The sequence below is a fragment of the Acyrthosiphon pisum genome, chromosome A3 (assembly GCF_005508785.2).
Source record: "Acyrthosiphon pisum isolate AL4f chromosome A3, pea_aphid_22Mar2018_4r6ur, whole genome shotgun sequence".
NCBI classification, from domain to species: domain Eukaryota; kingdom Metazoa; phylum Arthropoda; class Insecta; order Hemiptera; family Aphididae; genus Acyrthosiphon; species Acyrthosiphon pisum.
In genome coordinates this window covers 27,365,364-27,386,713 of record NC_042496.1, presented here as the reverse complement: position 1 = coordinate 27,386,713, position 21,350 = coordinate 27,365,364, and the positions used below count along the sequence as shown (strand labels likewise).

Genomic DNA, 21,350 nt, shown 5'->3' with positions numbered 1-21,350 from the left:
GACGGAAAAAGGACGCTTTCCAACGCTTCAACCGCTATCGAAAACCAAACTTTCAGTGCAGGCGTGACAAAAATTATATTATAAATATACACATAATTAAATTATAATATTAAACGTATTACCTTTACAGGTACCTATTACATAGGTACCTCATACGGCAGCTGTAGGTACTTGTACATAGGTACATGATATGTAAAATAAAAAAAAAAATTAAAATATAAATTTTTAAGGAATCAGGAGATTAATGTTTTTAAATCATAAAGGTACAATGGGAAACTAGAAAAGTCAAGAATATAATATTGAATAATAAGTAATTTCATTTGACTTAACGTCAATTATAAATGATTTTATTGTTCAATGACTACTTTAATGAATAATTGTATAGATAAGCACTAAGCATTACAAATCAATAATAACAAATAGTAATCACAAAGTTTTCTTATTCAGTAGTTGGGCTTTCATTAGAGCTAATTCATTGGCATTCTGTTCAACGAGCTGTTCGAGTCCTCGAACCCTCTGTAATATCAATTCACACATGTCATGACATGCAGTTGGATTTTGAGCTCTCACAGTTAATTCAGCCAATTGGCTATTTAAATGTGTCTGATGATGAAGTAGAACTGTCATCTATAATAAGGTCAAAAAATAAAATAAGCAATTTACAAGTTAGAATAAATTAACGAAAATAGCAGAATATTAAACAAACTAATGCATATTTGATTATTTAACTAAATATATGATTATTTAATGTTTATAGTCAAGCATGTTAAAATCAGAAATATTAATTTTTTAGGGGTACTATAAAGTAAAATTTTCTTCTATAAAATAAAAAAAATATAACAATTACCTGTCGAACAATTATTGCTAGTTTGTCCACGTCAGAATTTGAATCTAATAGGTCAGCCACATGTTGAACTTCTGCTCCTAAACAACTTTGCAGTTCATGGTGTACTTCGTCATCGGTAAGCTTATTTAAATAAACGCGGAGCGCAAGTCTTAAGATTTTACACTGAAGCGCACACCTCTAATAACATGGTTAAAATGTATTCATAAATAAAGTGTATATATTTTTTTAGAAATGTAATGTTTTGAATTACTTTGCTTATATAAGTTATATAGCTATGATAAAATTGAACAAAATGAATATAGAACCTAAGAAGCTTTTATACTATACCAAGAAAATCAAGTACATAAATGCTAAACAGTATCTACCTAAAGTACTCTCATATTATTAAATAAGTACCAAAAATGAATGTAAAACTAGATTTAAAAATATATTACTAATCATTACTAAGTAGTTAGGAATTGAATTATTGTTAATTGTAATGTTACCCAAACTATACCATTAATTTACCTGTTCGGCAGTGAGGGACATAAATTGATCTTGAGGCACAATATTGAATGGACAACCTAATACCTTTAAAATAAATAATAATTAATGAAAAAAAATTAACAATAGTAAAAACAGACATGTCTAAATATGTATAACCATGTTATTCGTATTTTTTTGTTTTCAATTTAAAATAAAAAGCTTATTTATGCCAATTACAAGACAAACCCTTTGAATTTTGTTAGTCTGGTTAAAGTTGAGTTTCAAAATATAACTTAATAAGCAATACAAAAAATGTTCATAAAGGGTTATAAAAATAATCATTGTTTTTTTGAAAAAAATTGTATGCATACAAGCATATAATATATACCAACTATAGCCAATTTGAAAAATTTTAACATCACTATAACATTTAAATTACTAGAGGTATAAACTAAAACAAGTATGAATTATTTTACTAAAATATTAAAGTATTATAATCCAATTTAAAAAAAAAATTTTTTTTATTTTTGATATTTTGACCAAACCTTTCTTTAATTTTAAATTTATTGTGCTTACATAAAAACAAAATTAAAATATTTCAGTATACTTTGATAAAAAAAAAAAATAGGATTATAAGCAAAATATCTTAGTATTTTTATAACATACTAAAATTGATAAATATTTATTTAGGTAATTAGCTAATATTAACTTACATTTAATCTCAATCTCAGATTACATAAATCTTCATATTGTCTAAATATGTTCTGAAAAAAAAAAACAATTTTTAATTCTTAGACATAAATAAATATAGGTACTAAAATGTTAAAGTGTAACTGTATATTTTTTTAATATAAATGACTTATTAAGAATATGAGATTTTTTTCAATAACAGAGACTGGTAAAAAGTATTATCCTTCACACAAAGATCTACAATAATATATATATTTATCATCTGTAAGCATGAATAAAATAAACATAAACAGTTAAAAACTATGTGTGTGTAATGTGTATAGTAATAATTTAGTGTTATCCAAAAAAATTAACTTAAATATAATAACTTACTTTAGAAGAAATATTTTCATTTACTGTTAATTCATTTTCAGTTAAAGATATTAAATTTGTTTGTGCACATGATGTATCAGCACTATCAGATGCTGCTCCTGAGTCAACTTCTGAACTTGCTTTACTAACATCTTGACAAGGCTCGACTATAGATAGTAAATCTTCTAAATCTCTTTCGGGGCTATAATCTTTATCAAAAGGTGGACTTGAATCAAATATAGGTTTTAACTTATCCAGTTTTGTATCGTTTTTTTGTATATCAATTGACAAGCTATTTTCTTTTTGAAACTGTGTATCTGAATTTACTGACGATGATGAATCAACTTTAAATATTACATTAGTATCTTCATCTAAGTGAGGAGAACTCTCACTAACAGTAGTTTGAACTTGCTCATTAATTACCTTAGTGTCAGGTGGTACTGGTAAACTGAAATTCATAAATCAAAATAGTTATTTCAAACTCTAATACACATGTGGGATGTATTAAAAAAATTGAGAAATTAGTTTTTGAACATTGACCAACTTTTCATTATCAGCAATAACACTAGATGGCGGTGTCTCTATTAAAGTACCGTCACGAGTTAACACAAATGACTGCTGACCAATTATTAGTCGTCTTGACATTTCTGGTGACTTGTCACCACCTTGACTGTCAAGCCATTTACGATTGTCTGGAGTTAACACACTACCAGGTATACACCTATGAAACATTAAATTTAAACATAGATAATTAGTAATATAGTTATAAAATAACCTAGTAATAAATGGTTACATATTCGTATATTATAACTGTAAAATATATTTAAAAATTTATCTTATCAATACACTAGTAATTATTTATTTCACTTGTATTTAAATATAAGTACACAATGTATACATTAGTTCATTACATAAATTTTTTTTTTATAATAATTTTATTATTTAACCATATTTTATATTTGTAATAACTATTAGCAAGAAAAGATAGAAAAAATTATGATGTATTTATAATGCAACAAACCACTACTATCAGCAATTTATGGTGTTTTAACCACAGAATAATTCAGTTTTAACTTTTTTTATTTCAGATAATATAGTATGCATGAATGCATGATACAATAATAATTGATATGTACCACTGTAATATAGGTCATAATTTATGTTATTAAAATATTATTTATGTTCAAATTTAAACTGAATGTTATTCAATAGTATAATATGTTTAGTTACATTAATATGAATATTAAATGCCATTAAATGATAAAAATAAGGGAGTGCATAAAAATTCGAAAATATTGTGTCTATAATGCATTTTGGCCAAACATTTTTTATTAAACATGTATTTTACCAGAACCATATTTTAGCCGACAAATATTTCAGGCGGAAGTATTTTATTAGATAAATATTTCAGCAGACTGTACTTTGACTGACAGTAATTTAACAGAAAAATATTTTCGCTGACAATATTATAGTTAACAGCTAAAATACATTTCGGAAAAAATATTTGTTGGCTAAAGATCATTCGTCCAAAATATTATTTGGCTGAAATATTTTCTGTTAAAATATTATTCGATCTAAATATTTGTTGGCTAAAATACTGTCGGCATCATTATTTTCAAACTTTTTACAATCCCTAAAAAATAATACAATTATCGAGATTATTTTTCATCAAACATAATAGATAATATGCTAGACATACACATGTTATGTTCCATAATAAAGTAAAGTATAATATCAATCATTCACCTCTTAAAATGATCATAGACATTTTTATTTGAGATTGTTTCTCTATAGAATGTATATCCATATTTAAAGATTATTAGATGTCTATGATGAAATACATTTTTAAAAGTATATATTTTAATACCTAATTTTTGTGAGAATGTTTTCAGCAGCTTTATTAAATCGATTCGAGGTTTGTTTTGGACTTTTTTCTGTAAAATGCATAGATTTAGTTGTTGGAACCATGACTCTTGAAGAACCTTTTGGGCACATCATATCGCGTTCGTGTTCTCGAAGTTTTTCCATGATTTTTGCAACTATTACTGATGGGCTCGCATGTGGTGGTCCTATAAAATAATTATAAATGAGAATTATATGTTCAAAAACTAATAGAATCTATACACAATAATTTTTATCATGAGCCTGCTTCAAAAAATTTCAAAATTAATAATTGTTTATCAATACTAAAAATTAAAAATTAATTATTTAATTCTGTGTACAATGTATTCATAATTGCCCAATTCAAAAATATAATAAATAATTTTCTTTATTTATATAACAAATAAAGAAAAATTGTACTTTTCTATTTTTTTTTTATTTTTTTTTTTTTATATTGTGTTAATGAACAATGACAAAAAATGTATTATAAATGCTTTTTATAAATTGTGATGATTAAGCTTTTCTAACTAGATATTAGCAAAAGGTAAGGTGAGGCTTAATATTTAGCAAATGTCATATAGCTAAAACAAACCTATTAAACTATCTAATACAGTCATTAAATAGGTACAAATATACTTAATTAAATGTGTGTTTAATACTTAAAGTGTATTGTAATAACAATACTATTGTAATTATTATGAACTATAAAAAGTATTTTAAATATGATACTTAATAATACATAATACAAAGGCAAGTGGCTTAAAACAAATTTCTATTAGCGAATTAAAAAATTAATGTGATTTAAGTATAATTGTATTAGGTAAGTACTTAGTCATTTATGTAAAAGAAATCTTTTTTACAGAAACATAAAGATACCGCCAGGTTACTTAACAACTATTAATACATAGAGATTTAATAATTAACTTTTAATTAGTTTAAAAATTAACAAATTACTCACTAATTAGTATATTGAAATTCCTTAATACTTCCAACAATACAATAACAAAGCCTTGAATGTTAAATCAATTTTATTAATTTATTTTAATATTAATTTAGAATTTCATATTTATAATACTTTTTATAATTATAATTCAAAACATTAAATATTTTTTAAGTATATTAATCAAATAGCTGAGTCGTTGAAATTTAATAATTTTGATGATTTCATAATTTTATTTTCACCAACAATTATTGACCAGGGATGCCATTTGGGGATAAACTTTGGCACTACTATTTTTTTCTCAAACTTATTGTAAACATATAATTGGTGCATAAAAGCTAAAATATAGAATGAAATCTATAATAAATATAATGTAATATGAATGGATGTAATTTATACTTATTATTGTTATTATTGGTATATGCATGTCAAAAGCTATTTTCAATTTCCAACTTTCTAATTTTTTTAATTCATTGAAAAAAAAATGGCCTGTTTAAATTTTGGCATCCCAAATAAAAAAACCCAAATGGCGCAACTGAATTAGATATAAACTGTTAACAATTCATAGAATGTGTTATAAAAATAATTTTATCCAAATAATAACAGTAAATTCAAATTTTTAAAAATATTTAATAAATTTGATAAATCAAAAAATGTATTTCTTAAATAAAATTATAATGAAGTTGATAAGATACTCAATACTACAGTTATAGTTATAACATGCAAAAAAAAAAAATAACAAAGAAAAATCTATACAGCAACAAAACAATCAACAAATTTGGCACAACAGCTGTAGAACTTACATAATACAATTGTTTACTGAAACACCTGTAGATTGATGTTCCATCAATGTACCTGAATGAAAAGATCTTCCTCCATTAATATTTATTAATATTTATATTGTTAATATATATACATTTTTGACTAAAAACTTTATAAAATATCAATATGAATGTAATAAACTATAACATCAACAACCACCTACCAGTTAATCCACGGTAACCCCATAATCCAGATTCATACATATAAATGAGTTCTTGTTGGTGTTTTAAGTACTCTTCCACAGAAACTCCCTTTAGTTGGGATGGCTGTAAAAATCTCTTGGGAACACGTCCGTACTCGCTGTATGTAGTTGATTCAGTTCCACCGCCAAATCCTAAGCCTAGTAATATTTCTTCAGGATCTGGTTTACGGTCGTTTAATAATTTGGAATCAATACTAGAAGTTTGACTTTCAGCTTCTGATGGTGCACGTACAATATTACTTTTATAAAAATGAGATAAAAAAAGAAAGATTACAAATATGTTTAAAATATTATCTTAAGTAATAAATCCATCATTATAGCTTTTGTATGTCCCTGTTAATAATCATAATAATAATTATATTATCGCATTATACATTACTATAAAATTACAATAAAAGTACTATCATAGATTGATTATAATATACTTAGTCTATGGTATTATTATTAACTATTGATTATATAAAATATAAAATATAGGTATGTATCACATATTTATAGCTTATATTGAATTACATTTTTATAAGCCTATAGTTTAATAAATAAAATCTTATAAATTGTAAATCAAATTTATGCTATGATTCATAAATAATGAATATATATAAATTTACTTTCTAAGCATTTTTATGACAATAATGTAGAACAAACTTTAAATATGTATGCCATATGGCCTATTTAAATTTAGCTTCAAAGTTATTAATTCAAAATTAAAATACAACATTTGGACTTTTAAGACTGTTAGGTATATAACATAAAGACATAGTATGGTACCATAATATGGACATATGGTATAGTTTGAAATGTGTCTTTGATAGGTATATTAGTTCAATATCATAAAACCAACACTTTGTAAGTAACACAAATAAACAAAGATTACCTTTCAGTTGTTACAGTGACATTTGGAATAGGTCTAGATAAGTGTCCGGCTAAAAATATAAAAAAAACATGTAATAACATTTTTATAAATCAAAATTCAAAAGTATGATGAATAGTATAATTTATAATTTATATCCATTATTGTTGGCACATATTATAAAGTATTCATATACAATTAAATAACATTTCTATTACATATCATTAAATTTTTTAATAATTTAATTTTGTTCAGTACCTATTAACATAGTAGGACTCCGCGCACATTAAGAGCATGACCAGTTAGCCGTTTAAAACCAGTTTTTTTCCATGTTCCCTGGTCTTGCTCTTAATGTGCACAGATTATAAATAATTATAAAATTGAACACTTAAAATATTACCTTCTGCTCCTAATGTAAGATTATCAACATCCAAACTATTTAAGAGTGTAGAAGATTCTACATTATCAAAATCTTCTCTAAAAATAATTAGAATGTAACAATTAATTAATAATCATCAAGTGCATTTTATAAAAAAAAATTTAAAAAAAAAAATTACTTTTGATCAACAGTTGTGATTAATGAATCTACCCATTCTTGTATAGTAACAGGACTCCTATTTCGAGGACTAGCAGAAGGTGGTCTTTTTAGTTGACCTTCAGTTTCTTGAATATTTTGTTCATTGATTACATATATATCTCCCAAATTTTCTACCATTACTTCAGGAACTTGATCATAATCTTCAGCCATTGTAGTTGTACTTTCATAATTTGATATACTTTTTAAACAAACCAGAAAATTCCTTAAAAAAATTTTAGAATCGTATATTACAAGTTTATTAATAAATCATAATATTATGTACTTATAGTATATATTACTCAATAGTACCTAATAATCAATAATTACAATTGTTAATAGACAAGTTTCAAATTGTATCCATTACATTTGAATTCACCAAAAATGAAATTATTTGTATTAATGTCTAAACCTATAAATACCTAGGTAGTATGTTAATATTTTAATTTTTTATTTAATGTTTTCACTTTTGCGGCTAAAATTGTTGATGGCATATATTTTAAACTATCAATAAATAAATAATTATATTCTTATAAAATATTACAAATTACAATTTTATTACCAATTATCTATCTATAAATCTGATAAAATATTTTTTTTTCGCTCAGAACCATCATAAATAAAATAGGTAACCTATATTATAAAATATATTAATATTAGATAGGTACTGATAAGTAATTTATTTTTACACAAAATTGAAGAAATTAAATTGTATAAATATAGGTATTAACTATGGCTTACCAAAAATATTATAACATATTAATAATATTAAGAAAACTGTCAATTAAATTTTAATAATTTTGGAACTGAATAAATTTTTTTTTCATATATTAATAAAATATGTATTTCAATTAAATTAATTATTTATATAAATTTACTAGGTACACTAGGTATTATTATAGCAAAATAATATAATGAAAATTAGACGAGAATAAATAATTATAGTAATTTAATAAAGCCAAAACAATTATTAACATTAACAATAATAATATTATTTGTATTTATAATCGCATTTATCACGAAAGTATATTATGATAAGGTCATAATTTATAATCTAGCATTGATAGTGCCGTACTGCTTATCAACAAACAAGGTAATATTTATAAACATAAATAAATATCACGGAGTAAGATATAAAATTGTAAACTTATTGTGTGTACATCTTAAGAGGACGTCGCACCACAGAACTTTTATTTCAAATTACATGCACATATTTATGCACTCTAAAATTCAAAAATTATATAAAGGGTATGTTAATAAAAAATAAAATTGAAATTTTTGCTAAAGTGCACTTTACCAACCCCCTCACGATTTTCAATTTTTTTGTTTCAAACGACTTGTTTTTTATGCTTAAAACGATTGTGTAAATTTTTTTTACTGGAAACTATTATTTTAGAAGTTATATAGCCTTCCACAGTCTGCGATTTTACGTTTATATGCGCTTGCGCACAACGCTACTTGACTGTCACGCGCAGCGCCTGTACATTTTTTTTACATATTTTAACAAGTTGTGTGACATGAAAATTTAAAACAAAATTAAAATTTGTTATAGAACTGCGCATGGAAGTCTGCATGTAGCGTAAAATCACAAACTTTGGAAGGCTATAACTTCTAAAATATAATAGTATAATAATAGTTTCCAGTAAAAAAAAATGTACACCATCGTTTTAAGCATAAAAAACAAAACGTTTGAAAAAAATTGAAAATCGTGAGGGGGTTGGTCAAGTGTATTTGTTTCGAAATTTTCAGTATACTCCTGCTGACAAATGTGGACGTTCAAACTTCAAACTACTGTTTAATAAAATAAATGAAAAATTAATAGAATATGGGCAATGTAATATTAATTTTGGAACGAGTAAATATACAAATATGAAGTTACAAAATGTGATTTTATATTTTCAAATTAGAAATTTCTGCGATGGTCACGTAGCATAGATTTATTTAGCATTTATTTCAATAATAATGAATTTTGTTTTTAGCAATATTAATTTAATTTACAAAACAAAGTATTATTAGCTAATAGCTCGTATATTCTTTCTAAACGTTAAAATGATGTCGGCCGCGGCGCATTATTTGTTTTAGAGTGCATAAATATGTGCATGTAATTTGAAATAAAAGTTGTTTAACAACAAATTGTGAATAATAGTATAATCTAAATATTGATAATTTGGAATATTGAGGGGCGTGGGGGGGGGGCAGAGCCCTCCACGACCATGTGAGCAATTCATAATTGTAGCATACCCAATATTTGAACTATAGTTGCACCACTCAGGCGCAGTCACATAGCCCTCTTTCCCAGAGTATATGAACTAATTGTGACACTGTAACCTACTTAGTAGTTAGTACTTACAGATTTATATTATAATTACTAATTCAACAATACTGTTAAGGTTAAAGGTTTAGTTGAATTCGTTGAGCTCCGAGTCATTTTCCTGTTTATATGTATGTACCACCTACCCATATGGCCATATATAATATAAAAATATCTACACAATATACTTCTCCCTATTTTTTTTTTTTTTTTTATCAAATATTTATGGTCTAGTGATTAATTTCATTGACCGTATTGCATGTATGTTTACTACTATAGTTTACTCATTCGTTTACTTATACAAGTACCTATATTATGTATAAAATATAAATATACACACTCATCAGACATCACATTTTAAATGTGTGTTATAGTTACCTATACATTCCAGATGGCAGTACTCCATGTTTCCACCTGTCATTATATTGGGTTTGGATTAAATTTAATCTATTCTATGCCGGTATAGCTATAGGTAATAGCTATTATTTATAAAGCTATATTATGCCGTTTGTATATTTTATAATAAAAACAGGAACCGGAAATAAGTTTACGGTTAACAGTTTTAAATATGTTCATTCTGATTTCGAGTTAGGTATGTATGCTGTAATATAATTATATAGTTCGATACCTATACGACATTACGACCTTCCAGCTGGGTACTACAATCTGCGCATCATTGCAGTGTTTCAAGTGTAGCCAACGAATGAACGACAACATTTTACTATTGTTAAAATATATCGTGGAGTGTTAAAATTGGATAGTTACTATAGTTAGCATAAAAACGTAATAATAATACAAAAGTTAAATTAAAATAAAATAAAATAAATAACAATAATATATTTATTTATTTATCTAGCTTCATTATGTGAAATTAAATTGTATAGTAAGTACCTACCTACCTATCTGGGTGACTGTAAGTTGAGTCCCAGTGTACCTTTTTGACGTAAATTATGTCCCGAGTATTTTTTATATTAAAATGTATGCTACCAATTGGTATGCATTTTTACAACCAATATTTTACTTCTTATTTTATCAAAATTTAAACTTAATAAAAAATACATTTTGTGTAGACACGTCATATTATATGAATTAGGTATTTACCTATTATTATTTAAATTGTATATTTTTATCGGTACTAAGCCCTATTATAGCCGTTGAATTTTTCTGTTCCTAATTTTTCCTTAATTGATTATTAACTTATTATAAGGTATAACTTTTAAGTCTATATTGAAGCAGGTAAAAATTTTAATATCAATTGCCTCAAAAATTAAATTTGAGTTATTTTTTTAGTTTCTAATTCTTCCATCTTTTTAATATATTCTTCTATTTCAATCGTTATTGTGTTTCTTGAACTCTGACTTCGTAATGCTATACAAGTATTACATTGTATATTTTTTAAAAATATCTATAAAATTAAAAATATTTGGCCAAAAAGAATTTAATTAATTATTTAATTGTCTATGGAAATAGATTCGCAATTGTTTGTAGGTACCTAATGCCGATGATAAAAATATTCTGCAGATATTTCGGATGGAAAGTCAGCGTCATTTTTTATAGGTATATGATAGGTATATGATTCTAGTATATTATAGTCTGTGAATTCTAATACTCGTGCATCTTGTGGTTGTATTGCCATAAATTATTCAATAAAACAGTTTTCAACATCTTGTGGATTTAAGTAAGGAAGTCCAAAAAAGAGTTAAAAAAATTACTTATTTCTGTATTTTTTTTTATGCAATTGGTACTGAGCTCCAGCTGTTGAATCTTACCGTGCCAAGTGTCCTTGGTAGAATCCACACCACTTTATTTGAATAGAAGGCTAGACAATATATTTGCAGCAGCATGCATAGCTTTTTAAAAATCGACATACCACATTCGAACAGGGTTGAATTATTACATGTCATTTTTTCTACATTCATCTACTAAATGTTGAAATGCATCACTGAATCAGTATAATATTATGACAATATGAATTGACTTTGATGGCAGTAAAAAATAAACAAATGGAATATAATTATTATTTAACACACCATTCGATACCTTGATTTTCTGTTTTCGTCTAACACACGCGTAACGTAGTATTTTAGACGTGTTTTTTGCCAAACATACCAATTGATATAATGAAACGATAAGAATTCTGAAAACAGATTTGAATTCGTCATCAAGTCTACTTGAAATCAACTTTCTCACATTTTTGATTTTTTGATTTTAGCTTCTCTCTTGACGTAGGTACTTACATCCAAGAAACACGGCCCGCAACTTGCATTTACCGTACGCGTACCCTATGACAAGTAGTAAATAGGTAACTCACTACGCCTACCAGGCACCAGCTCCAGTCTCAAAAAAATATAGATCCCTACCTACCTATACGGTTATACGATATAGGTACTATAAAAATGTATAGTATTCTTGGCTCTTGCAGAATTACTTAGGTACGAGTTATCAGTCATCACATTAATTAGATGATGATTAGGGGTGGGCCCAATGGGAAATGGGTAATGGCCCATTATCTTCGTGAAGAATAAAAAAATAAAATTTAAAAAAATAGGTAAGTAACTAACCGAATTTTTTAATACTAAAATACCTATTTGACTATGTATAATGTGCTACATTGTTACTTTAAAAATAGTTTATGAATTGGGTACCTACTTACTCGCAAGTTACTATATTACATCCCAATCACGATTAAAGATATACTTATAGATAACCTACATCTTTAATTGTGATCCCAATTAATATTTTACATGTACATAATATTATTACAATGTATATATATAGCCATATATGTATTAAATTATGCAAATTGCTGATCTTTTCCCTATAATTGTTACTATAAACCTATGCCCAAAGTATTGTCCTAATTTTTATCTGTAATACACCCTACAGATTCTATAGTTATTTTGTCTTCATATATCATATTCTAACGTTTTATAAAACTTAAATTTTTGTATGCAAGTTAGTACGATAGTACTTATAGCCTATTAGCATATAGATAGATGTCGACATCAGACATACTTACTGGCTACTGTACCTGCCTATAAGATATTGTTTTGTGTATAATATAAAGTATATTAAAGTATTTCGGTATGTTAAGGGTAGGTAGGTACTTACTATAGTTAAAAATGTATTTAATATATTATTAAGTATCTACCTACTATAGGTACCTACTTCACGTATAGTGGCCACTAGCCACCTTTCATAACTTAACACATTTTTGCAGATGATTATAGGTATATCATGTGGAATTCAGAAGGAAAAACACTGAATGAAAATAATAGTGCACACTGTAAAACAATATTCAAACAAACTTTTAAATTTACCAAAGATATACCAGAACAAAGAATTTCACCTGAAGGATTTTTAATACGAGACTGCGGTTGCGTCATGAGATTTTTACCTAATTTAGATAACAAATTGAGTAAATATAATGTACACTAAAAATGTAACACCTGTTTACTTAAATAAAAATGTTTTATTTGTACATTAGATAAGAATAAGTTACAGCTTGCAACCATTAACAAGAATCAAAATCAAAAAAACATCAGTTATACTCACCATCGTAATAATTTAAATCATACAAAAGTTATTTCAGCAGAAATGTACAATATTTTGTATTTATACTTCAATAATTATTGTTATTGTGTTTATATGGTTTTAGTTACCTATCACAACGTAAATATTATAAAAAAAAAAGGAATCTAGAATTCTAAAAATAATTAATTTTATTATTGAATATAGAGCAATACATGTTAATTTAATTGTAATTGTCGTAATATTGTAATATTGCGACATTTAAATATATCTATATCTTACTTATGTATTTTTTGTTTTTAAAAAATAATTTTCACAAATTTATGTAATATCAAAAATGATAATTTGCTATAAGCAAAAAAATGTAGGAGTATTTTATCATTGGTATTTAAATTTCAATTATAAAAATGGACAAATATTTATTAATTATTACCTATTAAATAGTAAAAAATTACCATATATTTTTTAATTAATAGTAATTAATTTTAGGTATCAATCAACATTTTGGATGGAACCAAGAATAGTCCCTGTTAAGTATACTACTGAACTAAATTTCAACTTAGAATCACCCATAAGAAAATTTACAGAAACAATTGACTTACAGGTACTTAATACAAATTGTTGTTTTGTTTCATGACATGTTAATTTAAGATAATATTATGTAAGGTCTACATTTTTATTTTAAGTTATTATTATTCCTTGTCTATTAAAATAGAATGTTTACAATCTGTACCTACATACTAAATACATGAATACTATTTCAAATATTATTTTTTATAAGTTATTTAAAATTTAAATAATTAAAACAAGTACCAAATGTATCTTATTTGTATTTTAGATGAAATTAGTTGCTTGTCCATATATTCAGCAAATTGGAACTACAAAACGTTTTAAAACATCAATCGAGACAAAAATCCAATCAGAATATACACTACCACTGGATACTACTATTTAACTTAATAATTGCATATTTAATGTTAAATTACCAATAGTCGACATTAAATATCAAACCAGTAGAACTATTTATATGTAATCTAAATAATCTATAAGGGATATATTATTAAACATTATTTTAACATATAATAAACAGAGACAGTTAACACAATATAATAATTAATATATTATTAAAAATAAATAAACCGGTAGCATTATTAACAAAATTATATATTAAAAACTAAATAAAATAATTATATTTATTGCGGATTTATTTTTGAGTTGATAATTTCTTTTCCTCCAGTTTCACATGGTATACTTGGTATTTGCCATCCTTGTATAGATATTTCCTGAAAAATTATTTTAAAATAAAACTATAAGTACCTATCAATTGAAATTAATGAAAAATTTTATGTAGCTTACAAAATACATATAATTTAAAATAAATTGACTATGCATACGGGCATTAGAAAGAAAAAAATTACGTGCTGTTTAAAATGAAAGTTGTCGTAAAGCTTTAATTAAATCATGCATTAGATTATGCAATATTATCCATCATCAAGAAATAAATATATGATTTTGATTTAAAATCATTTCACATTGTTTCTGCATTTAACATCATATACAGGATTTTAAGGATATTTTAATTATTGTGTAGTTAATTTGTTACTATTGGATGGACCAAATTCACACCTGTATTTCATCTAACTGTGGTTGTGCTTTTATTGTTGGTTCTAAGCTACTTCCCGCAATTTCATTATTTTCTTGTGGTATATTAGAACAAGCATCTAATGAATGCAATGATACTGTTTCGGCAGAATGGATGTCCCAAGAATCACCATCTGTACAAGAAGAACTTGTACGAGTTCTTTCTGCAGGTTGAATAACCTACACAGTATTATTCTAGATACATTTCATTTCATTTGACCATTTGTTCATACTGATTATGAGTAGTGTTACAAATAATAATCAGTATAAAATATGAGAAACTAACCTGTGGTATCATAGTCCATGATAATCCTGTGGGTAAACTGGAACATAAAGGGTCATAATCATCAATACTAACAGCCACTTTGTTATTTGTTTCATCACAATCATCAATAATAGTATACACTTCTTTTAATACCGCAAATTGATCCATAAAATTATCCTATGGATATTAAAAAAAAAATATTATTATGTTGTATCTTATGAGATTATTTATATAATAATTGATAGACATTTAAAATATCTTATTGGTCTAATTGTATTTTAGAAAAATATATTTATTATATAATTGGTTTAGTTATAAATATATTAAATATGCCCATATTAAGTTTCTTAAATGCATATATAAATGAGTACCTTAAAATCAGACATTTCGTTCTTAAGCTTTAATGCATCTTCAACAATCATTATATTTCTTCTTTTTAAATCTGCCAACAATGCCAATTGCTCAAACATTTGATGCATCCCCTAAATCAATTCATATTATAGAAATTTAAAATATAAGAATCATTATAATTAACATCAGTGGCAACTTATGTGTTTTTAGTGTAGTGTACATTCAAAAATATAATTTAACAGATATATGAATAATATGACGTATTATAATATAATATTAAACAATTAGTTATTGCTTGTTTAATAATATATCATTTATTTTACTCAAGTAATGTACTGTATTTTAATTCATCAGGAAAACTTAATTTTATTATTAAATAATATTATATTATGACAAACACAGAACAAATTTGGAATTCAAACTCAGTAGTTTGATGTACTGTATTAATTTGACTTTTTAAATAAAAACATTTAAAGTAGTTAGATTACAAATTAAATAATAATGTAATCACTATTCAAGTGTGGTACAAAACATAAAAATACATAATTTATTGTTGTGATAATACCAGTCCGTACCTTATCAGAATATAGAAAAAAAGTAAGAATAAAAATAACATTCTAAAAACTTAGAAACATAATATTCATACAAATCTTAAGGAATTAGTATAATAATAATAATTTAATGTTTTCAATTTAATTATTATTTTTCCTTATTGAAATTGGTTAGGCCTTGCATATACACACAAGTCACCAATAATTCACATAACACTAAAATTTTTATATTTACTTCACATATAATTAATGCAGAATCCCAGGTATCAGATACTAATGTTCCATTCATGTACTGCTCAAATTCTTCAATATTCATACTAAGAAGTTCTGCATTAATATTTTCAATAAATGATACGGCACAACACTGCAATAAATATTCAAAAAAACTTTTTGTGAACAAGGAATGAATGACAATACATAATGCTAATTTTATTAGAATTACTGATAAAGTATATTTAATATTGATTTCTTCAATACTAGTGAATTTTACAAAGACACACAATTCTAAAATGTAAAATATTAAAATTAAACTACCAGATTGGTAAAATAATATCCAGCTTCTCCAGACATCAGCCTTGAAGCATTACAAAATCTAGTCACATAATGCAAATTAGACTTAAGTCTAACTGGGTTTGCTTTAAGAACAACAAATATGAGAACAGGCAAGAAATCATCAGCAGATGCAGGTCCTTTCATTCCATTGTTTCCACCTTGCAAAACTCCAAATATATGTCGACAGCATCTAACAACACATGCCAATTTGTCTTGTGGTGCTGTAGCCGAATCCATATCTAATAATTCTAGAATTGCTTTATATACCAATTCAATAATCTGAGCATTAGTTTTGTCAATATCACAGTCTAGATGTTTAGCATTCACCCAATTTAACTGACGAATTCTAAAATGGAATTATATAAACTTAGATTATAAATTATAATACATACAACTATAGTTATTATATATATATAACAACTATAGTTATTACATATATATATAAAAACAAAAGAAGATTTTTAATTATTGAATTTTAATTATTTATTTATTATTTTACAACAATACAAATATTACAAATTTTTATGAATTAATCTGGGTCCGAGTTATTAAGTAGCTAATGAAACATGTTATGATACCAAGACCAAGTGATTCAAAATAGTACTCAATTTTTAATGAGTTAATACCATATATTACAAAAATCAGATGAGAATTAAAAGCAATAAATAAATTACATTTTTTTAAACATCAACTACTGTTTTTCTCTACTGTCAAATTAACATACATATTTTTGTTACTAAATTATGAATATAATTTTATATGTTAGTAAAATACCTTTTCTGTATAGCTAAATCTTCCTCTTCATCCGCTAAAGTCATACAAAATAAAAACTTATATAGTTTTATCATAGAGTATTTTTCTGCATAATCCAAAATTTGTTCTTTTTTTTCATGACTCAATCCTGTAAAAAAAAAATATAAAAAAAACTGAACATGGTTATTAAAAATAAAAACAATAATAATAAATTACATAAAAAAATGTTTTTATTAATTTAAAATTATTGGTATTTAAAAAATATAAAAGTAAAATAGTACATTAGAAATAATTTGGAAGAAGTGTAGTAATAATTAGGCCGGCGTCATATGATAGTAAAGATAACTTGAGTTTTGAAAAAAAACCCTTAACCTTTGGAGGTCTAACTTTTAATTATTTTAGTTATGGCTAAGGGTAATTCAACTTTTATTTAAACAACACCAAATCTACCGCACATTTGTAGACAAAGTAAAATAAGTTGACAAAAATTAGCATTTTTGAAAGGAAATTGCGTGGTCATAACTTGCATGAAGATTGAGAGTAGACATACAAAATGTATAAGAATAAAATCTCAGGTTGATAAATTCTGTATGATTAGAAACGTTTGCTTTGTGTTTTTGATCGGAAAAAAAAATTAGTATGAGTATTATAAAAGTATCATCAAGTGAGAGACAAGTGTTAAGGTAACTTATGAAGTGTAAAGATAATCTTATTAATAAATTTCTCATGGACCTATTCAACTGTTTCATATGAGAGTAAGTAATCTAGTTTATACTGGATAGCGAATACCTAAGCACAGCGCCGGATATGTAAGGAATTGGCCCACCGAGTTTTAGGAATTTAATCGGCCCTAAAAGTTAACGGCCCATTTTTCAATAAGACATAATATTTATTATTTATTACTAATCACATTTCATTGTTCAGAGTTTGGGTTGATCAAATATTTTCAGCCATATATCTCCAAGCTGGCCCAAATTTTATGTGGACTACTGAGTTTAACACGGTAACTCGCTGGCCATATTCAACCCTACCTAAGTATTGATATTATCCAAAAAATATAATAAAACAAACAACAATTGTATACAATACCATCATAAGAATAATTATTATTCAGCATATCCAAAATATTTTGATAAAAATGTTGAGTTAGTTCAGACTGAATATCAACAGGGCTTTGTAAATGTGACATCATCATCATTTGACAAAAATTGCGGATTTGTTTTTTTAAATCGTTCCGTAAAGATTTTGTTTCAGACAAAATAGGCAAATATTCTACATCCACTTGATCCAATTTCTTTGTAATAAGTGGATCATAATCTTTTTTAGATTTTTCGGATATATCATCTAAAAATAAAATATAACTTATTATATTAACTGTATTCTTTATATTTAGATATAACCAGTGTTGGGTAGTAACGTAACGGAAGTAACGCGTTACTGTAACGGCGTTACTTTGCTTGTAACGCGTTACGTAATTTCATCAGAATTATATCCTAGTAACGAAAATGTAATGGAAATTACTTTTGATAAGTAATTTCTATAAAATAACGCGTTACAGTTTTGAATTATTAAGTACCTATCTATTGCCAAAAAAAAAAAAAATATATGTATAATGCAGGTATTATTATGTTTACCAATCAATCTTATATGTTTATATATTTAATTTTAATTCGCCACAATTCAGTTTTCAATTGTTTTGATATTTGACATGTCCAATTGTACGGTAAATCACGAGAAAAGTTATTATTTAATTTGATTCCTCTAAATAAGTACCTTCGCAGAATGTTTCCTATGATATCTATTATAAACGTATATACTAATGAGTTTTATACGCTCCTAATAACTATACAGGTTTTATAAATAATTTAGTGTTCACAAACATAATATTTAATAACACAAATACAAGATTGGATGCTACTATTCCTTATTTGGTGTCAGTCGATCACTCTACAGATAGGTATAGGTATCGGTTTATGTTGTCAGTTTGTGACAAAAATACAAAACTATACTATACTATACTTCACTATATTATAATGATTGATTACTATTGATAAGAAGCTACAATAAATAAGTACTATTTTTTAATAGTCATAACTCATAGGTAATTACTATTGTAGTATTGTTATATAAATATGTATTAACTGTACATCTTCTTTTTTTTTTGTACACATTTTTAAAATTATACCCTTTTACCATAGGTAATATATTTTTATAAAAAGTTACATTATTGCCTGCAGAATGATTATTGCCAAGAAGTTTGAAAAAAAATAAATATTAATTTTTTTTTGTAACGAGAAAGTAATGAGTTACTTTTCTATTTGAAAAGTAAAGTAATTTCACTACAATTTTTTTTGAGTTACGAGTAAAGTATTTTAATTACATTTATTTCTAAGTAACGAGTAAAGTAACTTAATTACTTTTTAAAAGTAACTTACCAAACACTGGATATAACACATAATATATTTAATAATTGAATACATAGTCAATTATTGAATTATCAATAACAGCATTAAGGTCCCCACACACTGCAGTGGTGGTGTTAAATTCTATTGTCTTGGCTTTACCGCCACAGTGAGCGGTGAAATGTGTCCTGCAGCAATTCACCGCCACCGCTGCAGTGTGTGGGGACCTTTAATAGGTTTTAGATTCTGAGTGGAGCAATAAATGTATTGACTTTACAATGGTGTGTGTTTGCGTAAAAATGTTTCAATTTTCAAATTTGAGTAAATTGGATCTAGTTTGTATTACGGGGGTCAATAAAAATCACAGTAATTTCAAAGTAACCGTGAAAATTGAAATTTTTATGCAAAAACTGTATTTGACCAAACAGTCTAAAAAATAAATAGTCTTTTTTATCTTAAGTTAAAATTTGGACAAATTTAGTTATTTAACTAAGAATAACAATTTTAGTTATTTTGTTGTAATTTAAAATATTAATTGTGAGTACTTAAAATTTTTAAAGTATATTATTAATATAATATTCTTAGTAATATTATAGGCCATCTTTGCTCAGAATCATTTTTCCTACTCAATGATTTATCATTGAATTCAAATTTAACAAATACATGACAGTGACTAGCAGTGAAAGTCTACTAGAGGTAGACTCGACACCTACAGTACAACAGAATAACTACCCACTTACCGGCTTTTTCAATAATGAATTGATAAAGAATGTATAAAGATTTTGAAAATTTGTTTCTTTTGAGTTATCAGAAAAAAAACACTTCATTTCAGATAAAGTAGAAATATCATGTTAACAATCAAAATAATATATTACCGAAACTAGACGATATATTAATTAATTTGTAAATACTAGGTACCTACTACCTACCTAATGTATTTATATATAAACTTAAAAATATTTGAAACTTAATAAACCCGGGAATTTTCAATTGAAAAAAGCAAGAAACACAATATATTTGTAATGTTTATGACGTGCAAATAAATATCTATTTTAACAAACCTTTATATTTAATAGTATTGAACATTTTCAAGTATGACAATTTGGATTTTTTTTCAGTTGAACCAGCTTTTTTTAAATCTTGTTTTTCACTAGTTTTGTTAATTGGAACCTTTCTGAAATATATATTTAGGATAAATAAGTTAAAATTAGTTATTTAAGTTTTTCCTGTCACAAAGATTATAAATGAGCTCCTTTTGTGAGCTTACAATTGTCTTTTAGCCTCAATATAAATAAATTCTTACTCCCTCGTATCCCTCATAAATTACTAGTGAGCTAGAATGACACTAGTTAGAAATTTATTCAGACAGTG

The 21,350-nt window shown here is 25.5% G+C and overlaps 3 protein-coding genes across 6 annotated transcripts; 1 reads left to right on the top strand and 2 right to left on the bottom strand.

Moving 5' to 3' along the window:
* Positions 1–299: 299 nt before the first annotated feature.
* Positions 300–8,424, bottom strand: LOC100165562. Of its 2 annotated transcripts, none has more exons than XM_016806153.2 (12): positions 8,364–8,424; positions 7,606–7,848; positions 7,449–7,525; positions 7,073–7,121; positions 6,160–6,437; positions 4,221–4,422; positions 2,898–3,074; positions 2,375–2,801; positions 2,026–2,076; positions 1,355–1,417; positions 848–1,024; positions 300–627 (listed from the first exon to the last, which is right to left on the bottom strand). In XM_016806153.2, exons 2-12 carry the CDS (start codon positions 7,794–7,796, stop codon positions 427–429), a joined length of 1,893 nt encoding a protein of 630 aa, XP_016661642.1. In that variant the 5' UTR covers positions 7,797–7,848; positions 8,364–8,424; the 3' UTR covers positions 300–426. The 2 variants fall into 2 exon arrangements, with proteins under 2 accessions (XP_016661642.1, XP_008185170.1); XM_008186948.3 differs by lacking the exon at positions 8,364–8,424 and adding an exon at positions 7,935–8,035.
* A 1,884-nt stretch (positions 8,425–10,308) lies between these two features.
* Positions 10,309–14,667, top strand: LOC100167594 (uncharacterized). Of its 3 annotated transcripts, XM_016806144.2 has the most exons (6): positions 10,309–10,716; positions 10,790–10,816; positions 13,154–13,351; positions 13,421–13,532; positions 13,954–14,068; positions 14,303–14,667. In XM_016806144.2, the coding sequence occupies exons 3-6, from the start codon at positions 13,171–13,173 to the stop codon at positions 14,417–14,419; spliced, it is 525 nt and encodes a 174-aa protein (XP_016661633.1). In that variant the 5' UTR covers positions 10,309–10,716; positions 10,790–10,816; positions 13,154–13,170; the 3' UTR covers positions 14,420–14,667. The 3 variants fall into 3 exon arrangements, with proteins under 3 accessions (XP_016661633.1, XP_008185163.1, NP_001155759.1); XM_008186941.3 differs by lacking the exon at positions 10,790–10,816; NM_001162287.2 differs by lacking the exons at positions 10,309–10,716; positions 10,790–10,816 and adding an exon at positions 12,416–12,481.
* Positions 14,561–21,179, bottom strand: LOC100163501 (rab5 GDP/GTP exchange factor). The gene is made up of 9 exons (XM_029491151.1): positions 21,041–21,179; positions 18,667–18,921; positions 17,599–17,725; positions 16,807–17,170; positions 16,508–16,636; positions 15,742–15,852; positions 15,392–15,547; positions 15,091–15,285; positions 14,561–14,747 (listed from the first exon to the last, which is right to left on the bottom strand). Exons 1-9 carry the CDS (start codon positions 21,063–21,065, stop codon positions 14,658–14,660), a joined length of 1,452 nt encoding a protein of 483 aa, XP_029347011.1. The 5' UTR covers positions 21,066–21,179; the 3' UTR covers positions 14,561–14,657.
* Between the last annotated feature and the right edge of the window lie 171 nt (positions 21,180–21,350).

Bases quoted from the DNA above. Each gene is read 5' to 3' on its own strand.
- LOC100163501 (XM_029491151.1), bottom strand. From the start codon at position 21,065: ATGTTCAATACTATTAAATATAAAG. The intron at 18,922-21,040 runs GTTTGTTAAAAT...TTTTATTTTTAG, and splicing joins CAATACTATTAAATATAAAG to ATGATATATCCGAAAAATCT. The intron at 15,548-15,741 runs GTACTCATTTAT...TAATATCCATAG, and splicing joins ACGAAATGTCTGATTTTAAG to GATAATTTTATGGATCAATT.
- LOC100165562 (XM_016806153.2), bottom strand. From the start codon at position 7,796: ATGGCTGAAGATTATGATCAAGTTCCTGAAGTAATGGTAGAAAATTTG. The intron at 4,423-6,159 runs GTAGGTGGTTGT...ATTATTTTATAG, and splicing joins GGGTTACCGTGGATTAACTG to GACCACCACATGCGAGCCCA. The intron at 1,025-1,354 runs GTAAATTAATGG...CCATGTTATTAG, and splicing joins TGTCCCTCACTGCCGAACAG to AGGTGTGCGCTTCAGTGTAA.
- LOC100167594 (XM_008186941.3), top strand. From the start codon at position 13,171: ATGTGGAATTCAGAAGGAAAAACACTGAATGAAAATAATAGTGCACAC. The intron at 13,352-13,420 runs GTAAATATAATG...TTTGTACATTAG, and splicing joins TAATTTAGATAACAAATTGA to ATAAGAATAAGTTACAGCTT. The intron at 14,069-14,302 runs GTACTTAATACA...TTTGTATTTTAG, and splicing joins CAGAAACAATTGACTTACAG to ATGAAATTAGTTGCTTGTCC.